Here is a 15,041-nt window from a genome sequence, read left to right on the forward strand (position 1 = left end):
GGTCTGCAGGTTGAATCAACACCGAGCCTGTGTGTGCTGATCTCTGGATCAATGCCGGGCATATCGGCGGGAACCCATGCAAAGACATCTGCATTGTCCTGGAGAAAAGTGATGAGCTGGTGCTGAATGTCGGTGCTGAGGGAGGAACCGATCAGAGCGACTTTCTCACTGTCCTCTGGGCACAGTGGGATGGAGAGGAGGTCTTCAGCAGGTTGAGTCCCTCTGAGCTCGTCCCTTACATCGAGCAGTTCAATTGGCAGTGACTCTACTGCATTTTTGCCTTTAAGTGCCGTTGCGTAGCACTCTCTGGATTGAGGCTGATCTCCTCGAACTTCCCCCACACCATTGGGGGTTATGAACTTCATTTTTTGGTGGTAGGCCGAGGCTACTGCACGGATGAGGTTCTGGCCAGGCCGTCCCAAGATAGCATTATAGACCGAAGTGGCCCTTACTACTAGAAAGTTGACCATGGCGAAAGCTTGACAAGGTGGATCTCCGACAAGAACAGGGAGCTCGATCTGCCCCACCACTTTCACGACCTCTCCGGAGAAGCCAAATAAATCTGAGTTTGCCGGCTTCAGACGGTCGTCGCCTATCATCATTTTCTCAAAGGCGTGGTAGTATAGAATGTCCGCCGAACTCCCATTGTCTACGAGGATTTTCTTCACCTCCCAGTTGGCGACGAGCATGGTTAAAACCAGTGCATCGTCGTGGGGCAGGATAAGATTATCCAGATCTGCATCTGAGAAGGAGATCTCATTCTCCGTTCTCGTCTTTTTGCTGGTTGTGTGCACGGTGTTAACTCGCCGTGCATATGCTTTGCGGGCGGTAGAAGAGGTGCCCCCAGCTGCAGGCCCACCCATAATTGTACCGATGACCCCCCTTGGCTGAGGTTGGGGTGCCTCAGGCTGCGCATTGCCCAGCTGAGGAGTTTTGTCCCGAGCAGGGGGCTGCAGTGATCTTCGAGGGCTGCGGCCCTGGGGGCTCTTTCCTCTGCGCTCTTGTTTGCGGCTGTCAGTTCGGATATACTTTTTCAAATAGCCCAGGCTGATGAGTTGCTCAATTTCCTGCTTGAGTTGCCAACAATCATCTGTGTCGTGGCCGTGGTCCTTGTGGAACCGACAGTACTTTGAAGGATCTCTCTTGTTTCCCTTGGAGATCATTCTAGCAGGCCACTTCACGAACTCTTCTTCGCTGATCGCCGCCAGTATGTGCTTTCTGGAGGTGTTGAGAGGCGTGAAGTTTTCTTCTCTTCTCTGAGGAGGAGGAGACTTCTCTCTCCTGGGAGGTTTGTCCTCCCTGCGCTGCTTAGGGAGATTCTTCTCTTCAGAGGTTATCCTCCGATTTGAATTAAGAGCTGCCAGTGTTTCTTCCACCGTTATGTACTCTTCTGCCCCGGCCATAAGATCCGCTTGTGAGTGCGGATTTTGTCGAGCCACCGCTCGACGGAATTCATTAGACCTGGCGCCTGCGAGGAGCGCATTCATTGCTGCTGAGGGATCTAGATTTGGCACTTGAAGTGCCTCCCTGTTGAATCGGCGGACGAACACCTTCAGAGGCTCGTTGTCGTCCTGTCGCAAGGCCATCCGGGAAGCTGTTGTTTTCCTTGGCCTACGGCTGCTCATGAAGTGGCGGACAAGATCCTCCCCAAAATCATCAAAATTGTTGATGGATTTTGGTTTGATCCTGGAATACCAGTCTCTTGCTGCGCCAGTTAGCGTCGTTGGAAACGCTCTGCAAAGAAAGCCATCGGAAGCTCCGTGTAGGAGCATAATTGTTCTGAACGTCTCCAAGTGGTCCACGGGGTCTGTAGTGCCGTCATACTGAGGGACGACGGGCATTTTAAACCCTCTGGGTGCTGGGGCACCCAGAACATCATCAGTGAATGGCGTCCTACTTGAGAACGCCCTGGAGACGGGCCGGCTCTGGTCCTTCGCCAGTTCCTCTATCCGATGGTCCATCTCCTCCATTCTCTGTAGCAGCGGATCCGTCCTGTGGTCCAAGGACCTGATCCTTTCCACAGACTGGCTCGCCGCGGAGCCGGATTGGCTCTCCCGACTCATACGACGAGGTCGAGGTTTCGCCGGTGGCGCACGATCTTGATGAGCTCGGCGCCTCTGTGCGGAGGGGGACCGCGATCTTTCACGGTGATGAGGCTCTGTTTGGGCATGCCTCGTCGTGGGGTGAGGGACTTGTCTGGTGGAATGATGAGTTCGGCCCTCACCATGGTGTGATGACTCTCCCCTGTGGACGTCTGGCCTTCCTTGGACAGATCGCGGAGCCTCTAGGGGAGGTTGAGGGGGCAGTTGAAGTAGTTGGTGGTACTGCCCAACGAGGGCTGTCATCTGCTGAAATAGAGCTTGAACCTGCTCCGGGGTGGGCAAGGGATTCAGATGTTCTGAGCGAGCCGGGCTCTGCTCTGCTGTAGCAGAAGCTGCTACTACTAGTGATGCAATTCGCTCGCTCCGGGTCCTGCGGGGTAGCGCGGTTTGGGTAGTCCGCGCCCGCGCAGTAGGCATCCGCGTACTCTTGCGTCCTGCCATTTTTGTGAGTGGGATGTGTAAAGACAGCTTTTAGTTCTGGGGTCCCACGGATGGTGCCAATCTGTTAGACCTAAAATCGGTAACAGGTACAGCAGTGATGTAAGAGCTGAGCTGGATGACTAGGGGAGCTGAGTCCTGAAGGACCGGGGTGAACGAGGAGTGAGGTGGTCGAGAGAGAGAGTCCTGCTATGAGGGCTGAGTCCTGCACAAGGCAAGCGAGGTCAGAAGACCAGACCGGGTTTTACTCCGGACAGGCCCTTCGACACTCAAGTCAGTATGAGCAGGAGTGAAGGGGAGATGTCTAAGAGTTTAGGGAGAGAAGGGATTTTCGCATTACCCATTGGTTTGAGCTTTGAATCCCTTTTTATAGGCAAAACCTGGTGAGGTGTCCTGGACAGGTGTCCAGGACAGATGGCGGCCTGTAAGAGGCTGGAGTTCACCTACTCCAGGACAGGTGGCAGGCTGTGAGTGGCTGGAGTTCACCTACTCTGGGACAGGTGGCAGCCTGTGAGTGGCTGGAATTCACCTGCTCTGGGACAGGTGGCAGCCTGTGAGTGGCTGGAATTAACCTGCTCTGGGACAGGTGGCAGCCTGTGAGTGGCTGGAGTTTTTACACCCCATCATAGTGCAAAGAGAAGGAGAGAGGAGATTTATAAGGAAGACAAGAAATGGTGTATTGCTAGAGGGGATGCTTGTAGCCTAGGACAGTAGCCCACTTGGTCTCGTTTATCTCTCTTTGAATCGTATCTTCGATTTGATTCTCTTCTTTGCTTAAGCATTTACCTATAAACAAAGCCACACCTCTATGGTAAAAAACACATGACAAAAATGCCCTGGCATGTTTGGCAACGCTGACAAAATATTCCATGGAATATTTTTGGGCTAGTGGAGTGAGGGGAGCATAAAAAGATCTTAAGAGCATGTTTGTTGGCAACCATGAAAAATTAGTCCATGGAATATTAGTGGGCCCAACTCTATGAGAAGGGGTTGGGAAGGAAGGAGAGGGAGAGAATCGAGTGGGCAGGACTAGAGAATAGAGATAGCGTCCCTAGAAACTAGGGAAAAGAAAATTCATATTTAGAATATGTTTTTTATTTTCTAGGGTTTTTAGGAGCTTTTCATGCTCCCTTCATTCCCACCCTCTCAAGTCTCTCCCTGTCCAGTCCTATCTCACCACTAGCCCCACAAATATTTCTTATTATTTTTTTTATGGGTAAGCTGGGGTTTAATGGGGACCCCACAAATTTATTAGAAATAGAAAAAAAGATGACACAATAAGATCACGAACCAACCCTAACTCGGAACAAGCGAGAGAGGGAACCAAGGCACTATATATATGAGCTTCAAGCACTAAGCCCCACAAATATTGTAGTGGCCAAACATGGTCTAGAAGTCCCTAAACAATCGGGAAAATAAAAACCAATTTAAGTACGTAAAATCTTTTCCACTAGCTTTGGGAATTTTTTATGCCCTCTCCACTCCCACTCACTCAACTCTCTCCCTCTCTCAGACAATTGGGCCAATGAGTATTCCATGAAATTTCGTGGTTTGATGTATTGGTTTGTCCTTTGAACATTGGAAAATACTTCTTTCCATTGCTGAGTTTCTCTTTGGGAGTATTTCTACAACAACAAAGGGGTGAAAATACCAAGTCCATCAGTGATTCTATGCCATCTTCTTTGGAAAAGTTCTTAGTCTTTCGGTAGCATTGGGTTTAAAATAAGAACTTTACAGAGTGTCTACGTGCATTTAAAAGCATTACTGGGATTTCTTTTCCAAAAAAATTCAAAGAAGTTTTTTGTGTCACTGTGGTCATTTTCAAGAGCCAAGATGCTTTTCTTAAAAGGGATAGAGTCTTGGTTGAAGGATTAGATATAAATATTTCTTACCTTCCCCTCAATTTGATCAAGTAATCGTTATGTTTTATATTGGAGAATTTGAATGAGCATCTAAAAAGGCATGGAAGCCACATGACACTATCCTTTACCCATATTTTGATAGAAGGAATCCTTCTTTTGTTAAGTTGGATGATAATGGAGAATTTTGATTCTTCTACTCACAAAGGACTAAGTTGATAAGACTCTGACCTTACACAACATGCGCGGTTTCTCTCGCTGTTGAAACAGCGTTATCAGTCATATGAGGCCTGTTGTAGATGTGTCACTTTAAAAATGTTTCTCACTAATGGCCTATGGCCTCAAAATTTCTCAAGGGGATGATAGTTCGAATCCACTAAGATCCTCAACTTTGCAATCCATTTTTTTGCAACACAAATGGCGAGTATAAAAAGATTTAGCAGAACGGGAGTTTACATATGAATTTATATGTAGCACACAGAAAGAAGTGTTCACTTATTTGCATGATCTAATGAATATTGTAGGGGTACGTGTTGATGCCAAGCGTCAGGACATGCAAAAGGGAGGATTAGAGATAGTTAGGGTATATATCTCCCAATTGAATCTCAGTATTCTCTCGGGAGGGTGTGGATTTTCAGTCTTCATAACTTATTGTCCTCAATGCACATGCCATGAGATTGATAAAGATACCCATTTGAAAAGTAACTACTTTTATATAAAATAATATTTACATAATAATTTAGAAAACGATACATATCTGGGGATTGACATGTGATGATCTTCACAAATGGTCACAATCAGAGCATCACGGATCTCTGATCGAGGGCTAACGACCACATGATCTAACATCTAATCAATTCATTTATTGGTACCCATCGTATGTAGGTCATGGCCCAAACGTCTCAAGAAGATGATCAAATCCAGCCAATCCAAGTCATTAATTTTTGTGTTCCCACCTTGGTAGGCCATTGGCCAAAAATTTTATCAAGAAAATGACCCGAACCCCAACCGTACCGGTCGTAGATAGGACGTGGCCGAAAAGTTTCTAAGAAGATTATCCTAGCCCTATAATATATTTGGTGTAAAAGGACTGGCCCAGAGAGGTTCAAAACATTACTTAACACCTCAAACGGTCTGGAATATTACTATGAAATGGATCATAGAGTGGCCACTTATTTTGATGATCCAATCTATCACGAAGTATTGAAATGGTTCCCCTTAGTTTACGTTATAACAATTGAAATTAATTCGAGGGTAAATCAATTTGGAGTCATTACACTACTCTAAAATGATTTGCCCCAAAATGTTTTGCCCCTCCCATTTACCAAAACCTAAGGATAAATATAGAGAAGATACTTAGGATTAAAAAGTAATAAAAATGATTCTTAGAAGTATGTGCCTAGCCATTTTGATCATATAATTGTTACAATAGAGGAATCAAAAGTTCTATCCACTTTATCTTTACGCTCTATTCAATTTTGTTCTCCAGGTCGTACAAATTGAGGGAATGATGTGTCAAAAAAGAAGAAGAGAAGAATATGTTTAGTTGTTTGAGGAAAGGAAAGGAAAAGGAAAGGAAAAGAAATCCTTATTCTTCTACACCTTGAGGAATTTTCTAACTTGGGGGGGTTCATTAGGACCAAGGATTGGTGAGTCAAATGTAATGCACTCTTGGGTTTTGAAAGTTGGGTTTCTAGTTGGAGGTTTTGGCAAATTTTCCATTTCTCTAGCCGAGCTTAAGATTTGATCAACTTTCTCATAATCACTAGGGTCTTCCATCTCAAATATGGTAAGGGTGGGGCTTAGATTGGGTCAACTTGCACATAATCACTAGGGTCTTCCATCTCGTTTATGGTGAGGGTCCTAGCTCGAGACTAGTAATTGGAAAATTTGCAAATGGGGGACACCAAAATACGAGAAATGCCAATAGGGGACATTGTTTTGAAAAATTATAAATGAAAGTCGAAAATGGAATTTGCGAGAAAACCTGACCAAAATGCCCCTATAGGTTATCGAGTCTAAAAAGGGGTTCTCAAGTTCAAAAAGGAGTTATCAACTGGTTAACAGGTCTAAACATAATTTAACAACTCTAATCTAAACAGGTTTATCAAATCTCATCCGAAGATATCAAGTTCTCAGCAGGGTTATTGAGTCTCCTAAGTGGTTATCAAGTCTAAACAGGGCTTATCAAGTCTTTATGAACTTGTTAATCCTTGTTTACGTACTTGATGGCCCCCTAGGAGCATTTTGGTCAGTTTTCACTGTTTACGTACTTGATAACCCCTTTTTAGAATTGATATCTCAGTTTTCGACCCCCCATTATAATTTTTGAAAGGAAAAATTGCAAATGGGGGACACCAAAATACGAGAATTGCCAATGGGGGACTCTCTTTTGAAAAATTATAAATGGGGTCGAAAACAGAATTTGCAAGAAAATCTAACCAAAATGCCCCTAGGGGTTATCAAGTCTAAAAAGAGGTTATCAAATGGTTAACAAGTCTAAATATGATTTAACAACTCTAACCTAAACCGGGTTATCAAATCTCGCCTGGGGATATCAAGTTCTCAACAGGGTTATTGAGTCTCACAAGGGGTTATCAAATCTAAACAGGGGTTATCAATTCTTTATGAACTTGACAATCCCTGTTTACGTACTTGTTAACCTCTAGAGACATTTTGGACAGGTTTTCACTGTTTACATACTTGATAACCCCTTTTAGACTTGAAAACCCCGTTTTCGATCTCCCTTTATAATTTTTGAAATGAGTGTTCCCCGTTGGCAATTCTCGTATTTTGGTATCCCCCATTGGCAATTTTTCCCTAGTAATTAAATAAGGAGGAATGAGTCGTGTCCCTAGAGAGAGGTAGCTTCCCTGTGGACTATATATGTACCAACCTTCGTAAACAGGTTCTTTCAGAGGATGAGATATGCTGTTTGATGATGCTTTTTTTTTTTTTCAATCCTTCGGAATAGTTGGAGAGTCTCTGAAAAGTTGGAGGGATATATGATCTACTCTTCCTTATTAGTCTATATAAAGTTGGAGGAATATATGATTTGCCCTTCTCAAGTAGTTTATCAGTTTATGCAAAGTTGGAGGAATTCAATTGGTCGGGGTGTCTACACAAAGTTCGAGGAATGTTACTTTTGACCCACCCACCCACGCACCCACCCATCCACGCACCCACATATACACTAGTGGGACCAACCGTGCGATGCACGGTTTAGAAGTTAAATTAAGAATGATAAAAATTCAATTGTATTTTGGTTGCATTAGGAGTTTAATTGGACAAAGTGGAGCTTTCATAGTATAGAGGAAATGCAGGGTATATAGCTACATATCTAATCAAAGAATCCTAGACTTGGTTTTGCCAATTTCGTGGACGTTGAGAGTATAACCTAACAAATCCCCAAATAAACTAACAAATTGAGAGTGGACATGAGAGTAATTTTGCCAATTTGGTGGAGAAAATGCCAAAAATCAAGAGAAAGACTTCTAGTGTGTTAAGAGGCTATTTGTTGAGTTACACTCTTGGTCCCCAACTCCATTATTCTACATGGGGACCCTTCTTTATGAAATATACTCTTTCATGATCGAAAGATATCTTTTACAAAATCTATTGGAGAAGAACCTTTCCATATTCTCAAATTACAAAATCTATCCGTGGAAAGCATAATGATCTACTGGAGAAGAACCTTTCCATATTCTCAAATTACACTTCTTTTTATTTTTATTCACCGATGTGTAGATTCTATGATCACTCCACTTTCATAATATTCCTTATCTCATGTAGAAAAGACACACAATTTCTAATAAGAGAAATGATATATTCGCACAAGTAGTAGTCGACAAGGAGGTGACAAGGGTGGGATATGTGTAGACTTGTCAAGAGAAGATTAGAGTGAATTTTGGGGCTAAACGTTTAGGGAAAAAAAATCTTTATAGGATTCTTCTTTCTCATATGAGACAAAGTTGGAAGTCCATATCAACCCCCTGATAAAACCAAAGTAGATTGCCCATCTTAAGTGGGTCCCACATGGAAATTATGCCAAGCGGACAATCCTGACCAATCTCTTCCTGACGAATCAAAGATTAACGGCCCCACAAGCCCCCCTTGACCACCTAAGACGTTTCCACCATTGTTTTTGACTGCATACTAGTGCATATACCCTGCTATCTTGGAAAAGTATAAGCCACTTGAGTCATCTAGGATCACATTTTCTTGGGGATGGAGGTGTTGTCATGTGAAAAATAATTCCAAAGGAGAAAAAAAGTGACTACTCCATTTCACTCCCAAAAGTTGGTCAAAATGCGCTTATGGAATGCAAAAATTGACCTCATTCTTTTTTATACCAAAACCCAATTTTCAAATATTCTTTTATTTAAAACTCCAGAATTAGATAATCACTCTAGAAATTTTTTAGCAAACATACCTTTTAATAATATCTTAATTATTGACATATGCAAGAGGGAGTAGACATACCTTCCTTTGAAAAAGAAGTACGCTTTGTATATATCTATCTGACGCATGATGGAGTTGTACTTTCCACTAAGATCGCTATATAGATGATGGAAAATCTGGCAAAATATTGCATTCACTAATCCCAAGGCCTAAATAGAAGAATCCACAAAAAAATAGAGGTTAAGTGACCATTAGCATGGAGATTATTATTATTATTTGAATGGCAAAGAATTTCATTAAATGAAGAAAAGAAATGAGAAAAACCTAGCGACCGGGATGGTCAATACAAAGGATGAGAAACCAAATAGAATGGAAGAATGGTACCCCTCAAGGGGGGAGAGAATCATAAATCACTGGAGCTTCCTTAATTATCACAATTTCCCTGACTAGTCTATTTGCCTTATTATTAGTCGATCTTTTAACATGGTGGAAGACTATTGAAGATCTCACCACTCAGTCCATAATCTCATCTATCCAACGAGCATCTATCTAACGGGCGGACCACCAAGGATGGGAGAGGCTCCCCTTCAACTATTTAATGACATTTTTGGGACTCTCCTTCTTCTATGACTTTATCACAGATGTTTGGCTCAATTAATCTAATGCCTTGATGAACTACTCTTACCTCTGCCTCATTGGAGATTGCGGTCCTAATAAGGCCTGAGAAAGCCCATTTCGTTATTCTACCTTCATCTCTTAGGAGACCTACTCCAGCCGGCCCTAGATTCCCCAAACTTGATCAGCCAAAATTCAGCTTTAGATAGCTATGGCTAGGAGGGTCCCAAGCTTGGAGATTATTAATTTTATTACTATTATCATCACTTCTTACTCAATTTTTCAATTATACACATGACCTGAGTACAATAGAAGAGATTGTAAAGGGGCACCAGATGAAATTCAAATAAGAAATATAAGACCACTCCATATTGTTGGTCACTTCATTCTCGACAATATACATGTGAATGTGATAGAAACTGCTCAAAGGGTCGGGGCCCTACCGAATGTGAGCCATGAGCCAAAACATGCACTGAGTGGACATCCTAGCATTCACTTGATTGTTAAAATAATGTCATTTACTCATTTTCGTGTACCAAAATCCATTATGGATTGTCCTATCAATGGGTTTTTATTTGACCTAATGGCTAATCAATATTGAGCTCACCTCCTAACATATTCCAAGAAGTGTATGGTGATGATAAACAAAAGCCACTAACTTCGATGATCTTGCAAGTGAAAAAATAGTGTGAGAGAGAGAGAGAGAGAGCTTTTTCTTAATGAAAAACAAAACCAGAGGAAGGCATTGAAGCAAAGCTCTTACAACTCTTACATTTGTTTCTAGTATTATGTTTAAGTTGGTTTTTTTGCCGATAAATCCCTTTTGAGAAAAATATTTTGGAATTATTCAATAAAAATATAGAATGGACAGAACGTTCTTTCTGCAAAATGTTTCTTAAAATTAGTCCTAAATACAATACCCGAATTTTTCTTTTGACAAAAATGCCTTTCAATCACTTCTGTAATTATGTTTCTTCCTGTTAGACCAAAAATCGGTAACAGGTACAGCAGTGGCGTAAGAGCTGAGAGCGAGCGACGAGGGAGGTTGAGTATGAGTCCTGCGGTGAGTGCTTAGTCCTGCACAAGGCAAGCGAGGTCAGAAGACCAGACCGGGTTTTACTCCGGACAGGCCCTTCGACACTCAAGTCAGTATGAGCAGGAGTGAAGGGGAGATGTCTTAAGAGTTTAGGGAGAGAAGGGATTTTCGCATTACCCATTAGTCTGAGCTTTAGTCCCCTATTTATAGGGAAAATCTGTTGAGGTGTCCTGGACAGGTGTCCAGGACAGGTGGCGGCCTGTGAGAGGCTGGATCTCACCTACTCTGAACAGGTGGCAGCCTGTGAGAGGCTGAGTCTCACCTACTCTGGGACAGGTGGCAGCCTGTGAGAGGCTGGGTCTCACCTACTTTGGGACAGGTGGCAGCCTGTGAGAGGCTGGATCTCACCTACTCTGAACAGGTGGCAGCCTGTGAGAGGCTAAGTCTCACCTACTCTGGGACAGGTGGCAGCCTGTGAGAGGCTGGTGTTTTCACACCCCATCAGTTGCCCCCCAGTTTTCCAAGTCATTGAAGGACTTGGGAAAGTGTGATCACTCGTTTTTCTGGATGGGGAGACGTTGTTCGGGGGTGAATCGAAGAATTTAGCACGGAGTCCGGAGTTCGCAGTCCGGATTTCGGAGTTCGGAGTTCGCAGTCCGGCGTCCGGAGTTGGGAGTTCAGAGTTCGCAGTCCGGAGTACGGCTTCAACCGGACTGGCTTCTGGCGCATCACAGAGTCAAATATCCAGTCCGGAGTTCGCAGTCCGGAGTCCGGAGTTGGGAGTTCGCAGTCCGGAGTACGGCTTCAACCGGACTGGCTCCTGGCGCATTACAGAATACATTATATCCAGTCCGGAGTTCGCAGTACGGCGTCCGCAGTTCGCAGTCCGCAGTCCGCAGTCCGGATTACGGCTTCAACCGGACTGGCTCCTGGTGTTTTGCGGAATACATTATATTCAGTCCGGAGTTCGTAGTTCGGAGTCCGGAGTTGGGAGTCCGGAGTACGGCTTCAACCGGACTGGGTTCTGATGCTTCATAGAACGCGTTATATCCAGTACGGTTTTTTCCGGACTGAATTTTGTCTTCTAGCGGCCAGTTCGGTGCGGACCGGACTGATTTTTGTCGTCTTGTGAGAACGCGTTATATCCAGTACGGTTTTTTCCGGACTGAATTTTGTCTTCTAGCGGCCAGTTCGGTGCGGACCGGACTGATTTTTGTCGTCTTGTGAGAACGCGTTATATCCAGTACGGTTTTTTCCGGACTGAATTTTGTCTTCTAGCGGCCAGTTCGGTGCGGACCGGACTGATTTTTGTCGTCTTGTGAGAACGCGTTATATCCAGTACGGTTTTTTCCGGACTGAATTTTGTCTTCTAGCGGCCAGTTCGGTGCGGACCGGACTGATTTTTGTCGTCTTGTGAGAACGCGTTATATCCAGTACGGTTTTTTCCGGACTGAATGCCGAGTGCGGAGTGCGGAGTGCGGAGTGCGGAGTGCGGAGTGCGGAGTGCGGAGATCCATCTTTGGGACGTGAATGTTTACGCGCGTGCTTGATCGTATTGATGGTGGGAGAATGTGTCCGTCATAAATAGGGGACACGTGGCGCAATCCGGATGGCCTCGAGATGCGTGCATCGCATTTATTGCCCCACCGCCTCTGAAAAACTATATAAGGAGGTTTACCCCCCTTCACTTTTTACTTTTTACCTTTCATCTTTTTCCTCTTCTTGCTCTGGGAGTTTCCACTTCTCAGTTTGCAGCTCGCAGTCCACAGATTGCAGATCGCAGTTCGTAGTCGCAGTTCGTAGCTCGCAGTCGCGTTCCAAGATCTGTTAAGGGCTCCACTCACCGGTATTCCTCTCAGCCCTTCCTTTTACTATGTCTGGTAGTACTTCCAATTCTGAGTCCGGTACGGGGTCCTCCACTAGCAGTATTTCGGAGTTTAGGATGCCTCAGGAGCCTTTTTTGGCTAGTCCGTCTGATAGGATAGACCTTGTAGATAGTGACGACGGAGGGGATAGGGATGAAGTGTTCTTAGATCTGAATGCCACTCCTCCCTTGACTGGCAGTCTCCCGCAAGCAGGAGGGAGTGTTGAGAGCGACGTTAATGAAGCGTCCACAACATTCCATCCTGGCCGGGCGGTGGAGGTGATCGCTAGAGCGCGGATGGATGCCGATCCAAAATACAACTTGCGAGCTCTAGTCGAGGAGAACTACCTCACCAGGTCTATGCTGGGAGATATCAGGGATAAATACTGCGTGCCCCCGAGATTTGAACTGAGGGCAGCTATAGAGGGAGACAGAGCCTGCAACGAGAGCCAGGATCTCTGTATTTATGAGGAGTCACTGAGGGCAGGACTCCGATTTCCGTTGCACCCCTTTTTCTCAGCGGTGCTACGTTACTACGGACTAGCCCCGGCCCAGGTAGCTCCGAACTCATGGAGATTATTAGTTGGGTTTTTATACCTCGTCCACGGTCGGTTAGAGAGCAGTGTGACTTTGTCACTGTTCCGTGCTTGTGCACACCTGAAGAAGCATAAAGAAGGGGGCTGGATCTACATTAGCCAGCGCCCTGAACGGAAGATAATCACTGGCATTCCTTCGTCGATTCACTCGTGGAAGAATAGATTCTTCTATGTTGTGGATCAGGAGGCCAGTGAGCCCTGGTCCGTCCCTCTAGTGTGGGACACTCCAGATACCTCAAAACTGAGTCGAAAGCCGCTCCTCGAAGGTAAGGACAGGATAACATTCGCCTTGATGCGGAAGGAGATCGAGCAATCGGGCCTCATCCGTTGTAAGGAGTTTTCTGAAGAGGCGATTCTGGTCGGACTGGGCGTGAGTGCCGCGACTCCAGAACGTATGTAGCTAGACTTGTCTATGCAATCTGCTTATTTTTTATATACTTGCTTCTGACCGTTGGCTGCTCATTTGTCTTGCAGAGATGAAGAAACAATCAACCGTCGAGAAAATCAGGCAGGGAGCTCAACCGCGGGCACAAGAAGGTGCTCAACAGGCGCAGCAGGAGCGCCAGAAGAGAAAAGCGACTGTGCTAGGGAGTCCGGCCCCGTCACAGGGCACTCCTCCCCCATCCCAGAGGCCCAAGACTAAGGTGAAGCTAATAGGCCCCTTTGCTCAGGGCGGTGGCTCTTCTAAGTCCGGTGGTGCTTCTACCGGAGCCGGTTCTGGGGCTCGCCCTCCTACGGGGATTAGTGAGCAAGTCTTTCGACCCAATTGGGCCGTTCTGAAGGATGACACTGCCTTAGGCGAGAGCCGGGTAGCAGCAGAGCTTATGAGCAAGTGTTTGCTGCAGAAGGACAAGCAACAGGTCCTTTACGAGCCGCCAGCTACAGGAGAGGAGGCTGTGTTGTCCTCCGCTTACCAGGTAAGGAAGTAGTGCTTCGATTTGCTAACTTTCTGCCCATTTCTTCCTTTCACCATACTGATGCCTGTTTCTTTCTGTTCTTTCAGATCTTGCTATACTATAATGACCTCAAGGAGAAGAGTAAGAGCTTCTCCCAAGCCATTACTGCATCTGAAGAGGTGAACGGAAAGTTGGCCGCCGAGGTGCAGGAGCTTCAAACGAGCATCGGGCGAATAGAGGAGGAGAGGAGGTTGTTAAAAGAAGATCTGGCCGCAGAGAAGAGGAAACTGGCCAAGGCTGCTGAAGCCATGGAGGCTCAAAGAGGAAGAGCTACTGACAGGCAGGAGAAGGCAGTGAAAGAGGCCACAGAGGCAAAGGAGGCTGAACTTTTCAGCCTGTCGAGCGAGGCTTACAGTCTTGGATACTACGACTGCCTCCAGGAGCTCCAGGCCTGCAATCCAAATCTATTGATGCAGAACATGACTCTCCCTGCCAGGCCGAAGATTACTGATGAGGAGCCAGATACTCCTGCTGATACTCCTGCTGACATCACCTCTCTTCCAGATGCTTAGATTTTTTTTTTGTTTTGTCTTTGTTTTGACCTCTTTTTGTAATGGTCCTTGAGACCCTACAGCTTTTACCAGCATGTTTAAAGTGAATTTTGTAATGGCCCTCGAGGCCCCACATATTCTGATCAATGAAATTTGTCTGTCTCTGATACTTCTCAACTGAGTGATTTGCTTGACTTTGTCTTTTTATTTTGATAACCTGTGAGTGAGGCCGTTGATGGTCGAATTGTGACGAACTGGTCTTTTAACAAGTACCCAAGTTTTGTGAACTGGGTTTCCATTGAGTACCCAAGTTTTCTGAACTGGGTTTCCAGTGAGTACCCAAGTTTAAGAACTGGGTTTCCAATGAGTACCCAAGTTTTGTGAACTGGGTTTCCAGTGCGTACCCAAGTTTAAGAACTGGGTTTCCAGTGCGTACCCAAGTTTAAGAACTGGGTTTCCAATGAGTACCCAAGTTTTGTGAACTGGGTTTCCAGTGCGTACCCAAGTTTAAGAACTGGGTTTCCAGTGCGTACCCAAGTTTAAGAACTGGGTTTCCAATGAGTACCCAAGTTTTGTGAACTGGGTTTCCAGTGCGTACCCAAGTTTAAGAACTGGGTTTCCAGTGCGTACCCAAGTTTAAGAACTGGGTTTCCAGTGCGTACCCAAGTTTAAGAACTGGGTTT

General features: G+C 45.2%; 1 protein-coding gene across 1 annotated transcript; it reads left to right on the plus strand.

Moving 5' to 3' along the window:
* Window positions 1–13,241: 13,241 nt before the first annotated feature.
* LOC143863351 (uncharacterized) lies at window positions 13,242–14,379 on the plus strand. The gene is made up of 2 exons (XM_077374032.1): window positions 13,242–13,828; window positions 13,915–14,379. The coding sequence occupies exons 1-2, from the start codon at window positions 13,388–13,390 to the stop codon at window positions 14,377–14,379; spliced, it is 906 nt and encodes a 301-aa protein (XP_077230147.1). The 5' UTR covers window positions 13,242–13,387.
* Window positions 14,380–15,041: the final 662 nt, after the last annotated feature.

The sequence above is a fragment of the Tasmannia lanceolata genome, unplaced genomic scaffold, assembly GCF_043159265.1.
Source record: "Tasmannia lanceolata isolate RefF3 unplaced genomic scaffold, GAP_Taslan_0.1 ptg000044l, whole genome shotgun sequence".
In the NCBI taxonomy this organism is placed as follows: Eukaryota; Viridiplantae; Streptophyta; class Magnoliopsida; order Canellales; family Winteraceae; genus Tasmannia; species Tasmannia lanceolata.